Raw genomic sequence first — 25867 nt, forward strand, 5'->3', positions numbered from 1 at the left:
TTCCTCCCACTTCTCTGATAATTCCTCTATTCTACAGCTCTTCCTGCGTTCTAGGGAGGCGTGTTCCCCAGCCATGCCCTTTAATCCCCTTCCCACCTCTAGATTCCCTCCCTCCAAGATTTCCTCTCCTGCTGCTACTCTGGGCTGTTCTGATGAGGACTCAGATCTCTCTCCAACCCCAGGCCCAGGGCCACCTCCGCTTTGCCACACTAAGCAACACTCTTCTTCCTCTCTGCACCCACTTCCTCCCTGACTGCTCACCTAAATTAGCCCTCATTGTCTGCTTCCACATCTTTCCACCCAATTAGATCGTGTGCAATGTTAACACAGTGACTGAGATATGTCTTCTTAGTAACTGCCTCCTACCCACCCTAGCATCTGGCACAGAGTTTAAAAAGTGAGCTTGCCAGGAAATTTGGATCTAAAATCAACATGCAAGGCATAAATTGTGAATAACCAAATTACCTTCAAATAAGTCCTTCATCACCCATAAAATACACATGGTATTGTAAATCAGAAAGGGAATGGCATATTTGCCTTCCGCATCTCGCACTCCCTCTGGGCTGTTTTTTCCCTGAGTGGCAGAGCTGGAACAGCCCCCGCCCATTGCATTATACTCCCCTGTCACTCCTTCCCACTTGCGCTTCATTTTTTGGCCCTGTACATGGATTTAACTTCCATAAATGAGAAGCATACAAAGCCATAACTCCATTGTAAAGGTCTGATGGAGGAATTCTTTTATCTCTCCTTAAACTGGTTTTTCCTCTTGGCCTCCAGGTTTCTGATAATGACAGCCCTTCTCTGACTCGGGCTGAAAACTCCTTGGCTCCTCCCTCTCCCTCACTCCTGCTTTCTAGTTTCCAGGTTCCTGTTAATTTTTTCATGGGGACAGGCCCCTTTGTCTCTGTTCCATTGCTGCCCGCACACTCCAGGCCCTGGTCACCCCCCCATCTCGAATTCTACGGATAGCATCCTGACTAATCTTATGGGCTTACTGGTCTCTCTCCAATTCGTGTTTTGCTGTCATCAGATTAACGATTTCTTTCTTTTTTTTTTTTTAAGATTTGTTTATTTGAGAGAGAGAGAGAGTGCACAAGTGAGGGGGGATAGAGGGAGAGAGAATCTGAAGCAGACTCTGTGCTGAGCATAGAGCCTGACATGGGGCTCAATCTTAGGACCCCAAGATTGCAACCAAAGCCAAAACCAAGAGTTGGATATCCAATCGATGGTGCCGCCCAGGTGGTCCAGACTGACACTTCGCAAAGCACTACTTTAGTCCTATCACTCCCTTAGTCAAAAGCCACGGATGGCTATCACACAGAGCCCACACTCTCCAGCACAGCATTCAAGGCCTTGAACAACGGGGACACAAGCTGTCTCCAGCCCTACACTCCCCTCTTTCCAGACTGGAACACAACAGTCTTTGCTTGTCCCCCCGCCTTCTCTCACCTGCGTCACTTCCCTCCACCTACCTAAAGGCCACCTCCACAAACATCTCCACTTGCCAAAACCTAATAGCTTCAGATGGTAGCATCCAAAGCGCCCCTTTCTCTTCTCGTCACTATAGCTCCTTCTCTGTACCACTCAGCTCCCACTACTACATTGTATGTACCCTGAAGAAAAGAGATGTGTCATCTACAATTTTTATTCATTTGCTCATTCAGCATACACTACTGAGCATTTGCAATGTGCCAGGCACTCCACTAGGTACTGAAGATTCGCAGTGAAGACAGATGCCACTCACGGAACTCAAGGTCTGGCTGTGGAATGTGGCGATGGATAAGCCGCGAACTCCACAGAGGCCAGGAGAGGAAAGGTAGAGAGGCGATCCTCACCCTGCTGGTGATCAGAAAAAGCTTCCCCAAAGAAGTAACATGTGAGCTGAGATCTACAGAATAGGTAGAAAGTAGTCAGGCAGAGGGGGAAGAAAAGAATTGTACAGGCTGAAACTAAAGTACAGAAAAAAAAAATTTTTTTTTAAGCCTGGAGTTAAGAGAGGACATGACTCATTCTAACCTAAAGGAAAAAATCATGGCTAGAGCACCCAGCACCAGGGGGAAGTGGGGAGAACTGGGACTGGGGAGACAAGCAGGACCCACCCAGGCCTCAAACCTACCTTGTAAGGCTTGTGAGACAGGCAAAAGTGGTTGGGTTTGATCCGGAGTCTGAGAGAGAGTTTTAATTATCTTTGCAGATCCCTTCCAAAACAAGGCCATCCTTAGAAATAGTATAGATTAAAAAAAAAAAATCTGAATTTGTTGGTTTTACCCTCCCTGAATTTTTTTTTTAAGACATCTATTTATTTATTTGACAGAGAGAGAGAGATCACAAGTAGGCAGAGAGGCAGGCAGAGAGAGAAGAGGAAGCAGGCTCCCCGCTGAGCAGAGAGCCCGATGCGGGGCTCGATCCCAGGACCCTGAGACCATGACCCGAGCCGAAGGCAGAGGCTTTAACCCACTGAGCCACCCAGGTGCCCCACACTCCCCGAATTTTTAAGAGTCTCATGCTCTACCGACTGAGCTAGCCGGGTGCTTCACCCTCCCTGAATTTTTAAACAGGCAAAATCTGATCAAGATAAATTTAGGAGACGGAAAACAGCATAAGACCCTCAGATAATTTTTTATTTTTCTACCCGTCAAATGCTGCCTTCCTCAGTCTCTGCCCAACGATAACTGTCAGGATCATCAATAGCTCCCGGTTTTCCCAAATTCTAGGCCTCTGGGAATGTTCCAGAATTTGTCACACCCTTGAAATAGTTCTAAAGTGTTCAAAGACTGATTCATTCATCAGAGCATTTAAATTGTGTCATATATCTCATTGGTGAAGTGTGGGGGGGCAGTTTCTCCATGTGCTCAACAAGGAAATCTCTTTGGTTGTGTAGACCATGGCCTCAGAAAAGTACCAGAGGCCTCCAGTCTTGGAAGAGTATCATTTTCACAATATAATATCACCACCTAGTGGTCCCAAACAACTTCGCCAAGTGATCCAGAAAAATTTCTAGCTATCTTCCCAGGAATGACTCTTCATCTCCCAGAACTTTTAGTTTCTCTATCAAGATAACTAGGGGTTGGCTGTCATGTAATATGTATTCAGGGTTTGTTAAATAAATGCATAAACAGAAGGACAAAATCATCTCATACCCTGGTACCTTCTGGCAACCGAAAGAGACAATTTAGAAAGTCTTTCCCAGAGTCCCTTGGATTCCCAAGGGCCTCTAATCATTCTTACCTAACAGCGGGAGGTACTTCTGTCTTTAATTTAGCAAACAATTCCTTCAGGCACATTTGAATAATGGATTTTTTTTTAAAAGATTTTATTTATTTATTTGACAGAGACAGAGATAACGAGTAGACAGAGAGGCAGGCAGAGAGGCAGGCAGAGAGGCAGGCAGAGAGAGGAAGGAAAGCAGGCCCCCTGCCGAGCAGAGAGCCCGATGTGGGGCTCGATCCCAGGACCCTGAGATCATGACCTGAGCCGAAGGCAGAGGCTTTAACCCACTGAGCCACCCAGGTGCCCCTGAATAATGGATTTTTTTAAAGAGTCACTGCTACCCTGGCTGAAATCTGGACTCCATCCCATCAAAGGGAGCTTACTGTAACCCAGAAACAAGGAAGAACAGAGTCAGTTACCCCAGATGTCAGCACTGATACCAAACAAAGGAATCGCTGACCCTACAGCGAGGAGACTATGGACACAGACTGTCTGAGGACTCTTTCCTTGACTCTGCTTTCACGCACAGGTCAAACCAAGCCAGGTGTCATTGGGAAGTGTGCTCAGAAAACATGGTGATCCAAACAAAGTGGCCTGCCTTTAGTAAGAATGACAAAGAACGACAGAAAAGAAAAGAAGCCAGAGCTTTTTATAAGTATACTAGGACAATCTTCAAACTAGCTAAGTCTTAAGACCTCTTGTCGGCTTTAATGTGTAAAGTGGATCTCCAAGCAATTCTAGCTAGATCCTCCTGGCTGCTGGGCCTTCCTTCTCCTGATGCCCATGACACAGGTGGTGAGGAAATGGCAGTTAGCAACAGTTACCTGTTCCTCTTCGCTCAGAACATTGGGAGGCTAATTCAAAGTGTTCATGAGTGCTTCCTCCCCTCAGTCCATTCTTCTCTACATGGTCTCATCTTTCCTTTCTGATGAACAATGTCCCAGGCTCCACTGAGAGGGAATCAAAGAGGTATCAGAGTTCAGTGGATGAGAGGAGCAAGGACCCAGGTTCTAAGCCCAGCCCCCTTTCCTTGCTGGCCTTTGATTGCTGGCAAATGACTTAACCAGGTCCTGTGGTGAAGGTTGTGGACCAACTCTACCGGTGCCGCTGATAATGTAATCATTGTAGATTTGTATATTCATTGAGAGAATTTTCAACAGGTGGTAGTAAAGTGTCTTTAAGGATGCCTTTTTTTTTTTTCTAATTCACCAATTCCCAAGTGAGTTATTCTCAACCCTGGATTCTGAGCCTCAGTTTTCTAATCTATAAAATGGAAACAATCCACATTATCTATAGAGTTGGCCAGAGAACCAACTGAAATAGTGGGTATACACTGCCTTAAAGACTGTATTGTGGCATGCGGATTATACTGCCCTAAATTCTGTTAGTGATTGGAGGGATTGGTGTAAGAAAGGTGAAACAGGTTTCAGCCCACAAATGGTTTTCCTCCCTTTGAAAACAGAAGCAAAGGCCAGTGTTCAAATAGCAAACATCTTCTCATTCAAAATGATTTAAGGAGCGCCTCGGTGGCTCAGTGGGTTGGTTAAAGCTTCTGCCTTTGGCTGGGGTCATGATCTCAGAGTCCTGGGGCCTTCTGTCTGCTCAGCAGGGAGCCTGCTTCCCCCTCTCTCTGCCTGTCTCTCTGCCTACTTGTGACCTCTGTCAAATATATAAATAAAATCTTTAAAAAGAAAAAGAGAGCACTAGTTTTTAAAAAATGATTCAAAAGGTAACTTTGTACTCACCAACAAAACTGAAAAGAACGTGCCAATTTTTGAGAGTTGCTTAACTAAGTGTGTAGTTGGATTGGTAATAGTTAGAATTTCTCTTCTGAGTCTTCAGAAAAAACAAGCAAATGAAAGCTCAGCCCAGACCCCTCCTCAGCCTCACTACTGACCACTGGAAATCGGGGTTGCCTGAGTGGACAGGTCCGAAAGAAGACCAAGGAGTTGAAAAAAAGTGTAATTTTTAGGTTAACCCACACAAGTCATTCTACAATGTAATGCACATTCGAGAAATAATTCTTTGCAGAAAAACAACCCACGTGACACCTCTCGGATTCCTCTCACTCTCAAGATTCAGCTAAGTATAGTTCAGTCTAGTAACACAAATGATGTCACAGAATTTTGATTTGGCTTGGGAGAGAGGAATGAGTAGACAGCAGTTTCAGCTTTCTAATTTGGTGTGTTTTGAGACAACATTAAAAAAGAGTTAACATTTAATCGGCCTCTTTCGTTCAAACTGTACTTAGCAGAACCAAATAATTGATGAAGGATAAGTTTGTCTTATAAAAAACTATCGTGTTGGGGGGGCACCTGGGTGGCTCAGTTGGTTGACCAGCCGACCTTGATTTGGGCTCAGGTCATGATCTCAGGGTGGTGAGGTGGAGCCCCATGCTCTAAGCTCAGCCAGGAGTCAGCTTGGGATTCTCTCCCTCTCCTTCTGCCCCTCTCCCTGCTTGTGTGCTCTCCCTCTAAAATGAATAGATAAATCTTAACCAAAAAAAAAAAGATGTCAGGCCCAGTCCTGAGTTCCACTTCCGTCATAAGAGTGTGAGAATTTCACAGACTGCTATTCAGTGAAACTAGTGAAAATTATTTTAAAATATATGTTTATGCCTCTGAAAATGACCCTAAGAGCACAGAGCAAATTGTTTAAGAAAATCTACAAAAGCTCGGTAGGAACTGAGTCTATGCTATGTAACCCTAGAGCCATGCTCTCTCCGACCCCACCCCAATTTCAACGAGACAGAAACTACTCCAGACCACTGCTGCCCAAGAACATAGGGCTCCCTCCCCTGCTCCAAGGCAGAGGAGTGGTCTCCCCAGGAGGGACAGATGTCATCATACCTCATCCTGCCCGCCACTACTGGTGGCTGAGGCTAAGAGCTAGTGAGTATCACCAGTGGTCAGGGCTCTCTTCTTCCACCCAGCTCCCACTTATGGGAAGGAGACTTGACCCTATATCCAGATCTGGTGAGAATAATGGGCTCCAGCTGCCTTGACCAAAGCTCATGGGCCACAGGCCTGGGTCAAGGGCCTTCATTGCTCGCATCTAACCTACTGGATACATGAGAGCTCCATTATATTATTCTCTTGACTTTTAGGTAATTTTGAAAAAATTTTCTATATTAAAAACTTCAAGGACAGAAACAGGAAAAAAAATCTTTCCAAAAACCAAATCCCGGGGCACCTGGGGGGCTCAGTGGGTTGAGCCTCTGCCTTCGGCTCGAGTTGTGGTCTCAGGGTCCTGGGATCGAGCCCTCATTGGGCTCTCTGCTCAGCAGGGAGCCTGCTTCCCTCTCTCTCTGCCTGCCTCTCTGCCTACTTGTGATCTCTCTCTATGTCAAATAAATAAATAAATCTTTAAAAAAAAAATCAAAAACAAAAACCAAATCCAAGTTCCACTGAGACTCTGAAATGTTGAGTCCTTATGAGCATCACTGAAACATTCCCACAGACTCAGTAATGTAGAAGCTGGAGCTTCAGACTCTTTTGGGCTAATAGAAATACCATTTGATAATGATCATTGGGTGCCAACCTCGAGAGAAGCCATTTCCAGAGAATGAGAGGAAAAGCTAGGAACACAGTACGGGTTCCCACAGGGCAAACTCATCTTTCCTTTTTTTTTTTTTTTTTTTTAATTTTTCAGTAATCTCTATGCAGAGCATGAGGCTTGAACTCACAACGTTGAGATCAAGAGCTGCATGCCCAATGGAAGGAGCTAGCCAGGTGTACCAAAACTCATCTTCCTGTGACTAGAAACCTTTCAGGGCTCCAGAGGGGAGATAAAAGTGACCCAGAAAACACATCCACATATACATCTCTCCCATACTCCCAGGAACAGAACAAGCCTTTTCCTTAAGCAGTGGTGTTTAATCACTAAAATTTTTCTGCCCCTAATGAAAGAGAAACAACCTCAGTTTAAAAGGGGGGAGGCTTTTTCTCCCTCACTAATTTTAGAGGTAAGGAGAAGTGAATGAAGAAAGCAGAGTCCCTACAATGAGGCCCTCATGAAGGCTCCCAGGAGCAGAAGTCCCTTCTCCTTTCTGTCTGTATGTCCAAGGTCTCTGTCCCCAGGATTTCAAGCATCTTTCTCTGGAATAAGGATGTCCTCTGAGGTCTAGAAAGACTCTTCACTCTGTGACTCGGAGAGTTGGTCCTCCTCATCCTCATTATCAGTGGCCTGAAGAATCCTCAGGAGCTTGAGCTCAGGGTTCCACCTTCTAGATGTATCGTCCAAGAGGTCCTCTGAGCTCCTGTCTTGGGATCCCAGCACAACCCACTCCTGAGCGCTGATGTCCTTGTTAGAGGGTTCTGTCTTGGATAACTCGGGATCTAAAAGAAGACCCAGCCATTAACTGCACCTGCAGCCCTCTCCCAACAGCGACAAATGGAGGACAGAGAAGGAAGGGCTACATGTCTTTAGGACCCTTCTGAGGGAATAGAATTATGGCGTCCAGGGTGGTGAACCATCCTTGTCAACACAGGTTCAGCTCTCCCTGGCCTAAGTGACTTACTGAGGTTCCTCCACCCTAGTAACTTACCATCCTTACTGGGGAAGGAATCTAGATGATTCTCCAAGTATTCCATCTGGGGCCTCTTTGTGGAATCCTAAAATCCAATGGAGTAAGTGTAAGGAAACTTGAAACAAGACTTAAAGAAAGAAAAGATTTTCTAAGAGATGCTTCTCTTAGAAAAATTAACATCTACGACAGGACAAAATGCCACCTCCTGAGACGAAAGAGAAAAGGCTGTATCATAGATTCTTTGTCCTCCAGGCTGACCAGACAAAGCCAGAACCCATTTCCCCCCATTACCATCTGTCAACTGAAGGTAGATGGCCTCCAGATGTGGCCACCAACTATTCTTCTCAGTCCTGAATGCACATGCTGCTCCTTCTACCAAGAGATGGAGTCGGTTTTCTCTCCTCTTGAGTCTGGGCTGGACTTGGGATTTTTTAACCAATATAATGTGGCAGAAATGACATTGTTTCAGTTCCAGCCCTCTCTCTCAAGGAAATGCTTCCATGAGATTACCACACTGTCAAGAACCCCAAGTGAGGCATAATGAAGAGACCTCATGAAAGAGAACTCAGACAATGTGGCTAACAGCCCCCCACCCCCAGCAGCCACCTGAAGGCAGCTGCAATGAGTGACATCAAGCAACACTAGAAAATCTGGCCACTCACCCTTCAGAATCCGAAGAACGACCCGCTACAGCGGTGTCAGCTTTGAGGTGGTGTGCTATACAGTAACAGGGAACTGAAACCATTCGGAATGGCTCCAGTGCTCTTACCTTTCTCAAGGTGGGTTCTTCTGACTTTGTCTGCTGTGGCTGCTTTTTGTCACTTTCTTGGCTTGGTAGAGTTCTGTGACCTAGTGAGCACAAAGTCAATTCAGTTCTCTTCTTACTGGTACTTCATATCCCACCATTGGGCTTCTAGTTGAGCCCTGGCCTGCAAGTGACTCCACATCCAGGACAAGAGAGGTTAGAGGAGGTGAAAGGCAGTTGGGCCTCTGAGTTCTCTTTGTGACTCTGTTCACCTGGGACTGTGAACACATGTATCACAGAATTAGAGATTAAGGTCAAGTGTATGTTAAAACACTTAGGAAAAACAAAACACAAAAAAAGACTTAGGATTTCTCCAAGAAACTGAAGGGGCAGATATCTGTACATCAGGGAACCAAAAGAAACTCTGACCCTACATTTTCAGTTAATGAAGACTTCTCTTACCTTCTGCAACCAACCCAAATGTCCCCATACTGATCTCTGAAAATGAAACCCCTTCCTTCCAAAAGCTCTGGTTCTCTGATTCTTCTGCATCGGCTGTTTCCCCAACTAGTCCCTAAATGCATTCATCCTCTCCTTTCTCAATTTCCTTTCTCTAAATGAACATCTTCCCAGGGTGCCTGGGTGGCTCAGGCAGTTAAGAGTCTGTCTTTGATGAAGGTCATGATCCGGGGTCCTGGGATCTCTTGTGCTCTCTCTCTTGCTCTCAAATAAATCAATAAAATCTGATGAGGTAGCAGTAAGCAAGGTCCACTCTGAGTAGAGCCAAAGAAGCTCCTAAGGTTTTGGGGATTCTTTCTCCCCGCCTTTCTTTTTTTTTCTGCACTCAAACTGAGCAACATCATGGACACATGGGGGGCTCAGTCAGTTAATGTCTGTCTTTAGCTCAGGTCATGATTCCAGGATCCTGGGATTGAGTCCCACATTGGGTTTCTTGCTCACTGAGAAGCCTGCTTCTCCCTCTGCCTGCTGCTCCCCCTGCTTGCCTGAGCTCTCTCTCTCTCTGACAAATAAATAAAATCTTAAACACAAACACACACACACACATACACACACACACACCCCAAAACCTGAGCAACATCAGAGGGACCAGAATAAATATATCTGACATGGATGGAACTAGAGGGTATTATGCTGAGCAAAAAAAGTCAATCAGAGAAAGACAATTATCATATGATCTCTCCGATATGAGGAAGTTGAGAGGTAACATGGGCAGTTGGGGGGTAGGAAAGGAATAAATGAAACAAGATGGGGTCAGGAGGAAGACAAACCATAAGAGACTCTTAATCTCACAAAAGAAACTGAGGGTTGCTGGGGGGAAGGGGATAGGAGAGGGTGGCTGGGTTACGGACACTGTGGAGGGTATGTGCTATGGTGAGTGCTGTGAAGTGTGTTAGCCTGACGATTCACAGACCTGTACTGCTGGTGCTAATAATACATTATATCTTAATTTAAAAAATTTAAAAATTAAAAAGAAAAAGAATAAGTATATCCTTCAGCTCAGACACATGATAAAGATTCCAAAAAGGGGAGCTACCTATTCTGGTCTTCAGCATGAACACCCGAGGAAAAGGATTGCCTGTCAAGAAGTAGCCTCCTGCCTCCAGAAGGGATCTAGATACTGTGCTGATCTCAACCCGAGCCCCCAGGGACTAACTTGTGGCTGGGGTGGGGGTGGGGGGGCTGGACTCTTTTCTGCCTCATTGCTTGCTCTTCATTCTCAAACCACTCTGCCTTTCCTAAAGTAAGACCTGAGGAAAAATGACTCTGACTCCCGCTCACGGTCATCTCTCGAATGCCCGCATGAAGCAGACATCTGGCCCAGCTTGCTTCCTTAGTAAATGTTTGATGGAAGGATGATGCATGGTAGCCCAGGCAAGCCAGAACATTCCGAGAAGAATTCTGAATGCCTGATGAAGGCAGGTCCCAAAATGACGGCTGTGTGCGGCTTTTCCTGCCCTCAGCTACATCCTGAGATCCCATTCCTCCTGAGCCCGTATTCTCCTTACCATAGCATGGGCCATACACCACGGTACCAGAATGTTTATGCAAAATGTCCTGACTCCCCAGATCACTCTTGGATTTCTTTTTAGCCTCCTGAAACCCACATGAGAAGGAACCAAATTAGGATATTCGGAAGTGAAGAAAACATTTCAAAAAGAGTCTAAAAGAAGGAAGCTAGTGTCTGCAAGCAGACAGGAACTCTGGATCTAGAACCAGGCGGAGAACCAGGAGACTCGCGCCTCATCCACTCCTTCCCATTCAGGCTGCACCCCCTGGACCCTTCCCAGCCAGACCTCCAGCCTCCCTCATGGCCTCTCTACCTGTCTCTTCGGCAGGGTTTTCACCTTCCTCTGCTGCTGCTGCTGCTGCCACTGCTGCTGCTTCTTGTGACCTGGTGACCAGAGCACCAGCTCGGTCCTCTTCTCCCTGACAGCGCCCACCCTCCCCAGGGGCTGCTTGTTGGGCCCTGCTCCACAGTGGTGACACCCTCTCTGACAGAATCAAGCCATCTGTGGTGGGGAAGGGGGGCTGCCTCCTGAACCCACGGTTTCCCAAGTCCTGCATGGGAGCCTGTATGACTCTGACCACAGACATAACAAACTGAGACCCACACCAAGTATGAGAACTACGGGCTGACAGGACAGTAGCTGAGGACCTGGCAGCACCAGAAGACCTACCTTCTGTGTTCAGGTTGTGATATAATTTCTTTGAATGTTTAGGATATCTCAATGCTGGTCTCTGGAAGGGGGAAAAAAGAAAAAGAAGAAGAAGAAAAGCTCTACTAAAGGTATTTCCTTTTCCCAAAAAAATCCCTCAAATGCAGGTACCCACGTAGCCAACTAGCACTGTCTGAGAACCAGGTGCACGCAGCCTTATAGCAGGGGCTCTGGAGAGAGGAAACAGAGCGGGGAACAAAGAGCAGGAGAATGAGAACGTTCCTCAAACCTCTCCCTGCAAGTTTGCTTTCACCTACATATAGCCCAGCCCTTCCGTGGGGCATGGGTCCAGCATGGAAGGGTAGAGAGAAAGAAGAAAGGGTTAACCCCTCCAGACTCTAAGAGAATTGAGTTTGGAGTAACATCTAGACCTTTCTCTGTGGCTCCCTAGCTCTTACCTGCAGCGTGAGGCGGTGTACAGTTAAGAACATCTTAGCAGAAATGGCACTGTCGGGGCGACTCTTTTCCAGGGGAGCTTTCTTCTTCATCATGGCCAACTGTGTCATCATCTCCAGAGAAGGCATGGTCTTCCCCTCATTAGGCAAGAGGCTGAAGGGTACAGAGACAGCCAGTCAGCAACAGTTCCTCCTGGAGAGCGTGGCTGAAGAAAAAGGAATGAAAAAGGCTCCAAATTTGAATAAATTTCCACTCTGGGCCTGAAAAGGCCTATGCCAACAGGTGCTCATTGGGTAACACCTTTCAATTTGCCAAGGACAGGTGTTCTTATCCCTATTTTGCAAACAATGCATTAAAGCATTAAAGATGCTAGATTACCAAAATGCACAAAACCAGGAAGCTTCAATGTGAAGTCCAAAGGCTATCTCACTCCAAGTCACATTTCCTCTTTTTTTTTTTAAAGATTTTATTTATTTATTTGACGGAGAGGGAGAAAGAGAGCACAAGCAGGGGGAGGGGCAGAAGGGAGAGGGAGAAGCAGGCTCCCCGCTGAGCAGGGAGCCCGATGCGGGGCTCAATCCCAGGACTCTGGGATCAAGACCTGAGTCCAAGGTAGATGCTTAACTGACTGCACCACCCAGGCACCCCCAAGCCACATTTCCCTCCTGCCTCCCACTTATCTAAAACTCACTTAAAAAAAAAGAGCATGGGGGCACCTAGCTGGCTCAGTCAGCGTAGTATGCAACTCTAGATATCAGAGTCATGAGTTCGAACCCCACATTCAGCACAGAGCTCACTTAAAAAGAAGGAGAGGCATCTGGGTGGCTCAGTGGGTTAAGCCTCTGTCTTCAGCTCAGGTCGTGATCCCAGGATCTGGGATTGAGCCCCACATCAGGCTCTCTGCTCAGAAGGGAGTCTGCTTACCCCTCTCTCTCTGCCTGCTTCTCTGCCTGCTTGTGAACTCCTTCTCTGTCAAATAAATAAATAAAATGTTTAAAAAAGAAGGAGGAGAAGAGAGGGATAGCAGCTACTGGAGACCCAGTAAGAGAACAGATGTAATGTGTTTCTGTAGTGCAGGGCCTAGCACGTGATAAGCACTTGGTAAATGGCAGTGATTACTGTTGCCACTGTACATTAGTAAGTCTAAGACCTCACTGAACAAGTGGGGGAGGGGGGAAGTTTTTCTCCCCTCCTTCGTCGGAAAGAGCATGCTACTTAGTGGCTTCTCTGCTTCAGAGAAGAGCAGGTACCCTTGCTCTCCCAATACGTACTCCTTCAGTAGATCCTGAGGTAACATGTCAAATTGGTTCCAGAGAGGTACAGACTGTTGCTCAAGAAATTGTATGGGTGAGGGAGGAGGCACAATCATCCCTGGAGGCCCCAACTGTGTCTCTGTTTTCTGCTTTCTGGAGAGCCAACTATGTTTCTAGAAAGGAACAATGGAAATGAAGCACTCTCTTCAGTGCCACTCCTTCCCATCAACATCCCAGCTTCCCAAACATAACCCTGGCAGGCCAAACTCCCTGTTTCCAGACCCACTCCAGCAGCAATGCCTCCTTTGCTCTGAGAAGGCCGCCATATTTTCCTTCTCTGGCTCCTCACCCCATGGTTGAATTCAGATCAAACAGGCATTCATTCTTTGGGGTTTTTTTTTCCCAAAAAGGTTATTAATTCATTCACTGAGCAAAGTGAACAAATATTTGTTGGCCAACTATGTGCCAGGCATAGGGCTAGCACTGGGGATTCAGCAATGAACAAGTGGACCAAGACACTCCTCTCATAAATGTAGCTACCTCCCAGCACTGTGACTTACCCAAGGTTACATTTACCCATAAATGGTGGCAGGAGAATGAGAAACCCAAGTCCACTATAAACCCTAGTCCAGGGCACCTGGGTGGCTCAGTGGGTTAAGCCGCTGCCTTCGGCTCAGGTCATGATCCCAGTGTCCTGGGATCGAGCCCCGCATCGGGCTCTCTGCTCGGCAGGGAGCCTGCTTCCCCTTCTCTCTCTGCCTGACTCTCTGCCTATTTGTGATCTCTCTCTCTGTCAAATAAATAAATAAATAAAAATCTTTAAATAAATAAATAAACCCTAGTCCACTGAAGCTCTCTTTCTATCACATGGGGAATTTGTCAAAAATTCCTCCTGCATATCCAAGGGCTTCCTCCTAACTTTTCTACAGGGAGAAAGTAGGGAAGAGAGACCCTGGATAGAAAATGCTTTGGTAATTCCTTAAAAAGGGTTTCTCTTGCAAATGTTATTCATTTAAAAAGAATGGGGGAAGGTACCTGAAAGGAAAAACAAAACAAAATTCTACAGAGTAATCCCATAAAGGTTTGACCAAAACATGGAACTTACCGTTGTAGAGATCATTCTCCTCCTCATCCAGTCCTGGCTGCGAAGAACAGGCTTCTTCTCAGCTGGACTTGAAACAAGAGCAACCACAACTTATTCCAGACATCTCACACAGAAGCACCGAGGATATTTGTGAATGATGACCATGGAGATGTCTCTCCTCTATCAAGTGCACAAAAACAGCTGTTTGGAAGCCTGGAGGAACCACCTGCCCAGAAGCTTCGAGAAACAAGGCCTGACCTCACATCTACATGAGGTTCCCTGCCATTCTCCCCTACAGTCCAGTAACTTGTTTTCATAGCATTAATCCATATTAGTAATTATATACTTCCATGTGGTGATGTTTGTAAGGCCTGGATCCCCCCACACACTCTAGGACAGGGAGCAAGTCTGGTTCTTCACTAGATTCTCACAGCTTAGCCCAGAGGTGGTGTACAAGTATTTTTTGCTCTGTCATCTTCCCGGGTAAGAGGGCTGGAGCTCTAGCTGTCCACTTAGACCTTCAAAGCCCCCATGAGACACCATAGAAAATGAAAGCCACGGGCTAAGGATGATGACCAGAGAGCCAGAAAGAGTTCTGGTTTCTGATGACCTTGTGGAGCTGAGGTGCTAGCTGTGACCCACCCACGTCTGGGCTTTTTTTTATTTACATGAAAGGAAGTAAACCTTTGGGAGTTTTTTTGTTTATATAATACATATACACACACATGCATATACGCAGAAGCGTATAAAATAAGGGGGCGCCTGGGTGGCTTAGATAGCTAAGTATCTGCCTTCGGCTTGAGTCATGATCCCAAGGTCCTGGGATCAAGTCCTGCATCAGGCTCCCTGCCCCTTGGGGAGCCTGCTTCTCCCTCTGCTTCTGCCTCTCTCTCTCTCTCTCTCTCCGTCTCTCATGAATGAATAAATAAAATCTTATAACTAAATAAAATAAGAAGAAATTCTTAAATCACATCATATCTACATAGTCACTTAACAAGAATCCAAAAGCCTCAGCATTCACAGAAGAAAAACGAAACGCTTTCTTCCAGTGGTTCTCAGTAGGAGCAAGCCTCTGGGCCCTCACCAAATGCTCCTCCTGCTTTGTGCACAAGTTCTACACGTCATTCATCTTGTGCCACTGTTCTAGTCCTTGGGGCTGAGACCAAAGATTCAAGTGCTTCACTGAAAATGTTTTCAAGAGCTGGGGATAGCTAATAAGAGAAACTGAAAGGGGCTCCTGGGTAGCTCAGTATGTTAAGTGTCTGCCTTCAGCTCAGGTCATGATCTCAGGGTCCTGGGATCGAATCCCACATGGGGCTCCCTGCTCAGGAGAGAGTCTGCTTCTCCCTCTGCCTCTCTCCCTCCTCACTACTTGTGCCCTCTCTCACTATCTCAATCTCTCTCTCAAAAAAATAAAATCTGAAAGACAGACAGAGAGACTGGTAGGAAGCAACTTGTTTCTTAGAGCTCACAAATACACAGGAGCAACCTCGCATGCTATTTCCTGCCATGGAGGATTTGATATGGAGAAGCCCCGCTGCAGGAAGCACAAATTGCATTAACTCAAACCCCAGTGGAGCAAGAGGCAAATATAAGAGACCATGACCTTCTTCTCTAGTTGGCCTCCTATTACTTGCAATGAGGTGGCTAAAAAGGAGACCACAAATGGGACCCCCACACGGGGCAGGAGGGACTTGCAGAAGGCAAGGGTGGAAGGCCCCCAAGTTCTGGACACAATACTCACCTCATGTGCCTCTCTGGTTGTTCTGGGATCCAGATTACAACCATATTTCTAACATCTTGAGGGTTGGGAAGTTGTGTCTCATTCAAATTCAGCACTGAAAGCTAAGAGAAAGATGGAAAGCCTATGTATGGCTTGAAGGTACCAGTTCCTGATGGTATTCAGAACAGGCCTAAAAACTGAATTATCACGCTAATGAAAAAGACAAAAGGACATTTCTCATCCCCAGATTGTCTTCATAACAACTCCCCAAGAAACCAGACACTGAGAGGTACTCTGCAAGAGGGAGCATTTTAAGAGACTAGTGTCCCCTGCCTCCCTGTGACATTAGGGCAGCACTGAGGGACTCCCCACCCCATCCCCTGAAGGGGAGCTTGGGCTTTACCTAAGGGAACACTACTCATTCTGCCTCCTCCACTTCAAACACTTAGATCCCATGCAGATAACACAATACAATTTGGGAACAGGGAGGGAATTGGCAGGGACAGAAGCAAGTTTTCTGCTTTTACAGACTGTCTACAATTATAGGTGTCTACAGGAAAGTTAAAGTCACAACACTTCTCATGCTCAGTCATTTAAGATTTCAGAACAGTGGTGCTCAAGGAAACCTTATAAATTATCTAGTCCCTACCCATGGCAGGATATAGGGAAGGGGGAAAAATAACTAATAAAAATAGGGTTGTGGATCACTTGAGTGGTTCAGTCAGTTAAGTGCTCGAATCTTGATTTTGGCTCAAGTCATGATCTCAGGGTTCTGGGATTGAGCCCTGCTTCAGGCTCCGAGTTCCTGACCTCAGCGGGAAGTCTGTTTGAGATTCTTTCTCTCTCCCTCTCCCTCTGCCTTCCTCCATGCTTATATGTTCACTCCCCTCCCCCAATAAATAAATACATTTTTTAAAAAATAGGGTTGTCCCATGAAAAGGAACTAATTGGCTTGGAGGAATAGGGGAGACTTCTTTGAATGGTAAATTACCCTTTTATGCTTTTTGAGTTTTGAGCCATGTACGTTCAAATAATGATCTTCAAACGAATTTAATCTAAAGAGGCCAAAGGAGAGTGAGGAGAGTGATTTGTTCATTCGTCCATTCAGACACACCTACCCTCTCTCTGTCCCTTACACTCTCCACCACGTGACAGTGAAAGGTGAAGTATCTCTTAAAACAAATAAAAGGCATCCATAAGACTGCAAAGAAGAGTACATCTCCCTTTATTGTAGGTAAGTAGAAGGGTTTTTCTTTCTAAACTCTAACTTAGCTCAGCCTCTAACTAGCTATGTGCTTTAGCAAATCACTTCCTTATCCGGGCCCCAATTTTCTCGACTGCAAGACCTGTGAGACAGACCACAGTAATGTTCTTCAGTTGCAACTCCAACTAATTCATAGATCATAGAATCAAATTTTGTGAATTGTAGCCTATATTGCTTAAATGTAGAACAGAGGGGTACCAGGGCGCCTGGATGGCTCAGGCGGTTAAGTGTCTGACTCTTGATTTTGGCTCAGGTGATAATCTCAGGGTCATGAGATCAAGCCCCGCACTGGGCTCCATGCTGAGTGTGGAGCCTTCTTAGGATTCCTTCTCCCTCTCCTCTGTCCCTCCCCTGCTCACATGCACATACTCTCTGTCCAAAAAAAAAAAAAAAAAAAAAAAAAAAAAGGCAAAATAGAATAGGACAGAAAATGTAGAAAATATCAGAGTGCATTACTCATAATGAGGATAAAGATTGTTCTATGCTATTTTGTTGTAAAATGTATTTCTTACTGTAGGTCATAACTAAAAAGGCTGACAGTCATCAGAGTAGATGACCTGAAGGCCCACTTTCGGTGTCACATTCCAGCATTCTAATTTCCCCATATGATGACAGGGTTTACTTAGCAGCTGAACATGCTGTATGCAGAATATAGACAGAAAAGTCTTAACCTATGCTAAACAGGAACATATCAATCCCACTGCTATTGGGGATTTCTGGAAACAGTATAGCACGTAAAGACATTAGGACAGGGACGCCTGGGTGGCTCAGTTGGTTGGACGACTGCCTTCTGCTCAGGTCATGATCCCGGAGTCCCGGGATCGAGTCCCGCATCGGTCTCCCAGCTCCACGGGGAGTCTGCTTCTCTCTCTGACCTTCTCCTCGCTCATGTTCTCTCTCACTGTCTCTCTCTCAAATAAATAAATAAAATCTTTAAAAAAAAAAAAAAAAAAGACATTAGGACAGAGACTAGCATACACTTAAGGGCCCAATGTTAGAGAGTTACCATTATCCTTATTCAGATTATAGTCATCCTGAATGTTAAACAGAGGCAAATGTTTTATTCCCATCAGTAAGGAGGAAATGCTGAAGAAGTACCTTTTTTAATCTGTGATTTACTTTAGGAGATCTATCGGGATGGTCGATTAAATCTTTGTCAGGTAAGTCCTTCCGAGGCCTAAAAAATGAACATGACACTGAGACACAAAAGAGCTATGGGGATGGCAGTTAGTGCTACAAGGAAAAGCCTTCTGCTTATCCACAGAAAACCTGGGGCTTAATACTTTCCAAATGAATGTAGGATCTCCCCACTTGCTTAAGTTCTGCCTGTTTGTTCTGGAATAGCTCCCAAACAGACATTGCACACTGCGAACACTTGACAACTATTTGTTGCACCAACCTGAATGCAGGGCCTGTGCCTCTCTCTCTCCAACTACAGACAGATATGTCACCACCAAGACAAGCTGACTGAGTACCTTCGCTGTAGACGTGCAGAGCATGTTAAATAAACCAAATGTAGTTATTTACGTACAATGGAATATTTTTCAGCCTTAATAAGGAATTTAATTCTGATATACGCTCCAATACAGATGAAACTTGAAACCATAATGCTGAGTGAAATAAGCTAGCTAGACACAAAAGGACAACTATTGTATGATTCCACTTACAGGAGTTACCTAGAATGGGCAAATTCATACAGACAGAAAGTAGAAGAGACATTAAGAGGAGCTGAGGGAGGAGGGAATGGGGAGTCACTATTCAATGGATATGGAGTTCCTGTTTGAAATGATGAAGAAGTTCTGGAAATGGATGGTGGGAATGGTTGCACAACACTGTCATGTGTTTAATGCCCCAGAACAGTATCCTTAAAAACAATGAAAATAGTAAATTTTACATTATGGAAAAAAAACTGTCTCCTTACATTTCATATCACTTGCTATTATATTTATTTTTTTAGAACCGTATTAAGTGTAGGAATGAATAAATATAGCAAAGAAATATAAGATAAAGATCCAACTCCTTAGCCTGATTTATATGCTTTTTACTTCAGCTCCCCAGACTCAGCTCTGACCACTCTCCCGTTCCTGCTTTATGTTCCACGCACAAGGAACTCTTCTCCTGGCACCTAAAGAACTTCCTCTTTCCTCCAGGCCTCGGCATATGCTCTTTCGATAGTCTAGAACTCTCCTCACAGCCACCTGCCACCTGCAAGTCCCCCTTCACCAGACTGCTCCCACTTCAGTACACAGGTTCATGTGCCATCGGCACTCAGGACAGTGGCCTGGGTGAGGACTCCATCCCATGTGCTTCCACACACCTGGGCCCCCCACCCTCCATGCTCATCACATGGGACAGTTCTCGGCCTCCCCAGCAAGGCTGAAAGCCCTTTGTGGGTAAAGACTATAATCTGTTTACCACAGAGCCCAGCAAATTGGTCCCCACCAAGACACATTTGTGAATTCAATGAGAGATGACATGAGTGAACTGATGGTCTTGGCTTTCATAGGCCCTGACTGGGAGAAGCCACCTTCTTCCCATGGTTCAAGTTCAGAGAACCAGAAAGTAGTCCTACCCTTTCCCATACTGTCTTTAGCCTAGCGGAAACCACCAAAGGCTGTTTACATCAAATGGGAGAAAAGGATCTGGTACAAGAGCCTCTAGGTGTGCCTTGCTTCCAAACCACATGGGTTCCAAATGTTTCAAATCTAAGTTTTCTGCAGATCCCTGTCCCTTAACTTCCCATATCAATGCAGCTCTAACTGGATGCCTAGGCTTTGTAGGAGGTTCAAAAGGAAACGACTGCTTCTGCCTTCAAGATCTTACGAATAGTTTTATACCTAGAAATAAAAGATAAGAAAATAGTGTGTGTGGACAACGTGCTCAGATGACTTACAGAGGCTGATGAGATACCCCTGTGGTGGGCTGAACTGTGCCCCCCACATTCTTACATTGAATCCTACCCCCTCAATACCTCAGAATTTGGGGCACCTGGGTAGTGCAGTGGGTTAAAGCCTCTGCCTTTGGCTCAGGTCATGATCTCAGGGTTCTGGGATCGAGCCCCGCATCAGGTTCTCTGCTCAGTAGGGAGCCTGCTTCCCCCTTTCTCTCTGCCTGCCTCTCTGCCTACTAGTGATTTCTGTCTGTCAAATAAATAAATAAAATCTTAAAAAAAAAAATACCTCAGAATTTGAGTCCCATTGTATTTGGAGATAGGGTCTTTAAGGAGGTAAATAGGGTAAAATGAAGTCATAGAGACAGGCCCTAATCCAATATGACTAGTGTTCTTGTTAAAAGAAGAAATTAAGGGATTAAGAATACACTTGTCATCATGAGCACTGAGTAATGTAGAGAATGGTTGAATCACTCTATCATATACCTGAAACTGATATTGCACTCTGTGTTAACTATATCAGAATTAAAATTTAAAACTTTTTTTTTATTTTTTATTTTTTTATTAACATATAATGTATTATTAGCCCCAGGGGTACAGGTCTGTGAATCACCAAGTTTATACACTTCACAGCACTCACCACAGCACATACCCTACCCAACGTCCATAACCCAACCACCCTCTCCACACCCCCTCCCCCTGGCAACCCTCAGTTTGTTTTGTGAGATTAAGAGTCTCTTATGGTTTGTCTCCCTCCCGATCCCATCTTGTTTCATTTAGTCCTTCTCTACCCCCAAACTCCCCACGTTGCCTCTCAACTTCCTCATATCAGGGAGATCATATGATAATTGTCTTTCTCTGACTGACTTATTTCGCTAAGCATAATACTCTCTAGTTCCATCCACCTCGTCACAAATGGCAAGATTTCATTTCTTTTGATGGCTGCATAGTATTCCATTGTGTATATATACCACATCTTCTTTATCTAGTCATCTGTTGACGGACATCTAGGTTCTTTCCATAGTTTGGCTATTGTGGACATTGTGGCTATAAACATTTGGGTGCATATGCCCCTTCAGATCACTACATTTGTACCTTTAGGGTAAATACCCAGTAGTATGATTGCTGTAGCTCTATTTTCAACTTTTTGAGGAACCTCCATGCTGTTTTCCAGAGTGGCTGCACTAGCTTGCATTCCCATCAACAGTGTAGGAGGGTTTAAAATTTAAAACTTTAAAAAAAAAGAAGGGGATGGGATGGTTAGGTGGCTCAGTCAGTTAAGCATCTGCCTTCCACTCATATCATGATCCCAGGGTCCTGGGATGGAGTCCCACATTGGGCTCCTGGCTCAATGGGGAGCCTGCTTCTCCCTCTGTCTGCCATTCCCCCTGCTAGTGTGCGTGCGCTCGCTCTCTCTCGCTCTCTCTCTCTCTGACATAAATGAATAAAATCTTTAAAAAAAAAAAAAAAGAGGAAGGGTATCTGGGTGGCTCAATTGGTTAAGTATCCATCCGCCTTTGGATCAGGTCATGATCCCAGGGTCCTGGAATGGAGCCCCACATCCCCTGGGCTCCCTGCTCAGAAAGGAGTCTGCCTCTCCCTCTGCCCTTCCCCCAACTCATGCTTTTCTCTCTCCCTCTCTCAAATAAGTGAATAAAATCTTAAAAAAAAAAAAAAAGGTAAAAGAGGAAATTAGGACAAAGACACACAGAAGATAGACCATGTTAAGACACAGGGAGAAAATGGCCACCTACAAGCCAAGGAGAGAGGATTCAGAAGAAAACAACTCTATCAGCACTCTAATCTTGAACTTCCAGCCCCTAGACTGAAAAAATAAATTTGTGTTGTTTAAGCCATACAGTTGAGGGTACTTTATTACAGTGACCCTAGCAAACTAATACACCCTTATTCTAACAACTCCTACAACACAACTAATGCTTTCCTTTTGCTCTAACTGAACCACTGTTTTTTAATCCAGCTCTCTCAAAGTCTACTACATAGGTAAAGGAAGTCAACCCAGAATTTTGAGATAGGAGGCTCATAAAACAAGATTCCATGATTAATTTACCTGCCTTGGAGTTTGGAGTCAAACTTAGCACCTGGACATAGTACAGCACACGGTCTGGTGAAGGTAAATCCTGATAAATGATGATGAGCATGTCTCTTGGCCCAGAGGCAGGAATCTGCCATGTTTACAGTGGTGAGCACTGGAAGTTTGTCTGAGAAAACAGACCAGAAGAAAATACATAATCTGTCAAAAGGAAGCCAAACACAAAGAGTTCAAGAATCTTCTAAGGGAGAAGTAGGGCTGACTAATTCACCTTCATCATGCAGAGCTGTTTTGCACGGGGGGCCCAGGATTCGAGGGTGGCCCCTCTCAATCCGGCGGATCGTGGCCCAGCATTGTGGATGCTGGCAAACAGCCAGCTGGCAGGTGGTTTCATCCCACTGGCTCTCGTCTGGCAAGTCCATAGCTATAAATTGTTTAGTACAAAAGCCATCTCGTAGCTTTCTAACCCTCTAAAGTAACAACCATACAATTAGAGTGTATTACACATCAGTCATGCAGTCCAGATCTTGATTTGAATTCAAAGCATAAAATATTTCTAGTGAACCCATATAAATAAATGATGGTCACAGGATAATTAAGAATTGGGTAACAAGCTACTCTGCCACTAAAAAGAATGAAATCTTGGGGCACTTGGGTGGCTCAGTGGGTTAAGCCTCAGGTCATGGTCTCAGGTCATGATCTCAGGGTCCTGGGATAGGCGCTCTGCTCGGCAAAAAGCCTGCTTCCCCCTCCCTCTCTGCCTGCCTCTCTGCCTACTTGTGATCTCTCTCTCTGTCAAATAAATAAATAAAATCTTTAAAAAGAATGAAATCTTGGCATTTGCAACATGGATGGAGCCAGGGGGTACAATGCTCAGTGAAATAAGTCAGTCAGAGGAAAGCCAAATATAGGATTTCACTCTTGTTGCATTTAAGAAACAAAACAAACAAACAAAAAAGATACAGGCCAGACTCTCAACTATAGAGAACAAACTGACAGTCACCAGACAGGACGTGGGTGGGGGGAAGGGTGAAATAGGTGATGGGGGTGAAGAATGTTTTTATTGTGGTGATCACCAAGAAATGTATAGAATTGCTGAATCACTAAGTTGTGCACCTGACACTACAATACTATATGTTGACCATATTATAATTAAAATCTTTTAAGAACTGGATAACAAGCAAGTATGAAAACATCTCAGCATGAAGTAGAATAGCAAGTTTTTGGAGCAGACTAACTTCATAAAGTCTCCTGCTTGGCCATTTAGTAGCCGAGTGACCAGGGTCTTAAGCAATCTGAGTTATAGGTTCCTTGCCTGCAAAACGAGGATAAGCCTATTTCACAGGATCATTACAAAGATTAGTTAATGGGGGCGCCTGAGTGGCTCAGGGGGTTAAAGCCTCTGCTTTCGGCTCGGGTCATGATCCCGGAATCCTGGGATCGAGCCCCACATCAGGCTCTCTACTTGGCAGGGAGCCTGCTTCCTCCTCTTTGTCTGTCTGCCTCTCCACCTACTTGTGATCTCTGTCAAATAAATAAATAAAATCTTTAAAAAGAAAACCAAACAAAGATTAGTTAATGAATATTAAAAGGTCTGGCATATAGTTCAAAATAAGTATTAGCACCATTTTCCTTTTCCCCTTCATTAATCATTAGGGAGAACATACTACCATCTCCAAATCAGAACTAATATAATCACAGCATTTAAGATGGCTTTAGATAGCTCATGCCTCTGGAAAACATACTTCATTTTTCAATACGCTCCAATTCTCACACAGGCAGCTAAAATACCCACCAGAAATTAATGGCTTTGCTCCAACAGTAGATCAGTAGACTTACGCTGACATTAGAGGCCTCTGGCTTTTCATCTACTGGCTGTATGGTCGCAGGCAAGTGATATCCCCTCTCTCAGCTCATTTCCACAAATAAAGAGGGGACAGGAAATCCCTAAGTAGAATTGTAGAAGCATTAAGAGAAATAATGTACTTTTATGTATAAAATATGGTAGGGGTGGGATGCCTGGGTGGCTCAGTGGGTTAAAGCCTCTGCCTTCGGCTCAGGTTGTGGTCCCAGGGTCCTGGGATCGAGCCCCGTGTCCGGCTCTCTGCTCGGTGGGGAGCCTGCTTCCCCCCACCCCCCGCCTACTTGTGATCTCTGTCAAATAAATAAATAAAATCTTTTAAAAAATGATAGGGGCTCAATAGTATCATCTTTGTCTCCCTAGAAATAGTTTAGGCAATCACTACCACCTGCTTCTTAATGCAATTATTACAAAGTTGGGAGGGGAGAAAAGATTAAAGATGGACATCAGATTCCCTTTTTAAGGACAGTATCCATTTCTTCTTCCTTTTATTCAACACATTTATTGACTGCCACATATGAGATGCGACCTGTTGCAGGCATAGAGAACAGTAATGACCAAAGTAAGTCCCTTTTCTAAACAGCTTATAAATTAGACCAGAGATAACAAACTACTGGTATGGCACTACACCTACCCTGTGACTTGTTTTGTTTGGCCTGCATTTTCAGCTCTTTTTTTAAAAGTGGAAATAGTCCATGTTCAGATTTCTGGTTCTTCTTAAAGATAAAAATATTTGACAATGCAGGGGTCCCAATTCCAACTAGACAGCAATTGGATAGAGGGGAGTGTCTCCTGGTATCTTTTTTTTTTTAATTTTATTTATTTATTTGACAGACAGAGATCACAAGTAGGCAGAGAGGCAGGCAGAGAGAGAGAGGGAAGCAGGCTCCCTGCTGAGCAAAGAGCCCGATACAGGGCTTGATCCCAGGACCCTGAGATCATGACCTGAGCAGAAGGCAGACGCTTAACACACTGAGCCACCCAGGTGCCCTCTCCTGGTATCTTTAAACCAGACCTGTTTTCTCCAGATGGAGAGTTCCCCCACCAAACCCTATAATCGCTAACTAATGCAGTTTCGGTTGCCGTTTATCACCGTGTTTGCTGTTGTTTTTCTCCTAATAGGGAAGAATTTGTACTCATGTCTCCTGTCAAAAGCTGGAAAATTGGGATGCCTGATTGGCTCAAACGGTAAAGCTTGTGACCCTTGTTCTCTGGTCATGAATTCCAGCCCTACCTTGCCTGTAGAACTACTCAAAATAAGTAAATACTTTAAAAAAAAAAAAAAAAAAGGGCAGGAAATTGGCGCTGGAGTGCCTCGGGTCATGCGCCCACGGTCCTGGGATACAGTGCCACGTGGGGTTCCCTGCTCCACAGGAAGCCTGCTTCTCCCTCTCCCACTCTGCCTGCTTGTGTTCTCGCTCTCTCTCTCCCCCCCCCCGTGTGTCTCTGTCAAATAAATAAACAAAAACCTTAAATAATAAAAATAAAAAGCAGGAAAGTTAAGGGTGATACGAGACAGCATGTTTCAAGAAAAAAAGCATTCATGCTCAGTGGGATTGAGGACAATTTCTACCCACATACATGAAAATGATACAGCTGCAAAGCCACTGAAAAACCATGCTAATGCTTTTGACTGAGATGTATGATGCATTAAGCCAACGAACTAAAAAACAATTTTAACAGGGTTTGCTTTTTAATGGAATGCAATGTCGCGTTATCCTTACAACCGGTTGCTTGCTGCCCTTTCGCTACCTGACCAGCCCGAACTGAGGCCCGAGGTCTAGTCATGCCCATTCCTGTCACCAGCATTAGCGCTGTACTGGCAAAGGAGTCTGCGTTAACCATTCTAGGCGACAATTATCCTTAATGCGACTATTACGAAGTTGGGAGATGTGAAAAGATTAAACATGGACGTCAGTTCCCGCAGAACTGAAAAAAGATACCCGCTTCGTTCCAGAAGAGTGAAGTGAAAGAGTTCGGCCTCGGCGGGCAGCGCCAGCAAGGGCCACGCCAAACTGCCGGAAAGCCAAACCCACTAGGAAAACGAGACGCCCTCGGCCCGCCTGAGAGAGGTGGTGGGATCCAGCTCCTGCTCTACGTTTGAAGGAGCTCCGCCCCGTCCGCT

At 45.1% G+C, this 25867-nt stretch overlaps 1 protein-coding gene across 8 annotated transcripts; it reads right to left on the reverse strand.

Annotated features, from left to right (window-relative positions):
• Window positions 1-3540: 3540 nt before the first annotated feature.
• C12H9orf43 (chromosome 12 C9orf43 homolog) lies at window positions 3541-25867 on the reverse strand. Of its 8 annotated transcripts, none has more exons than XM_032307731.1 (16): window positions 25686-25867; window positions 23677-23828; window positions 22153-22351; window positions 21900-22050; window positions 18040-18118; window positions 15699-15799; window positions 13976-14042; window positions 12889-13043; window positions 11620-11770; window positions 11183-11243; window positions 10826-10896; window positions 10511-10598; window positions 8508-8587; window positions 8030-8153; window positions 7757-7823; window positions 3541-4160 (listed from the first exon to the last, which is right to left on the reverse strand). In XM_032307731.1, exons 3-15 carry the CDS (start codon window positions 22301-22303, stop codon window positions 7762-7764), a joined length of 1341 nt encoding a protein of 446 aa, XP_032163622.1. In that variant the 5' UTR covers window positions 22304-22351; window positions 23677-23828; window positions 25686-25867; the 3' UTR covers window positions 3541-4160; window positions 7757-7761. The 8 variants fall into 8 exon arrangements, with proteins under 8 accessions (XP_032163622.1, XP_032163619.1, XP_032163616.1 ...); XM_032307730.1 differs by lacking the exon at window positions 3541-4160 and adding an exon at window positions 7455-7547; XM_032307728.1 differs by lacking the exons at window positions 3541-4160; window positions 8030-8153 and adding an exon at window positions 6902-7547 and having other exon boundaries at window positions 23721-23828.

This window comes from Mustela erminea, chromosome 12, assembly GCF_009829155.1.
Source record: "Mustela erminea isolate mMusErm1 chromosome 12, mMusErm1.Pri, whole genome shotgun sequence".
Taxonomy (NCBI): Eukaryota; Metazoa; Chordata; class Mammalia; order Carnivora; family Mustelidae; genus Mustela; species Mustela erminea.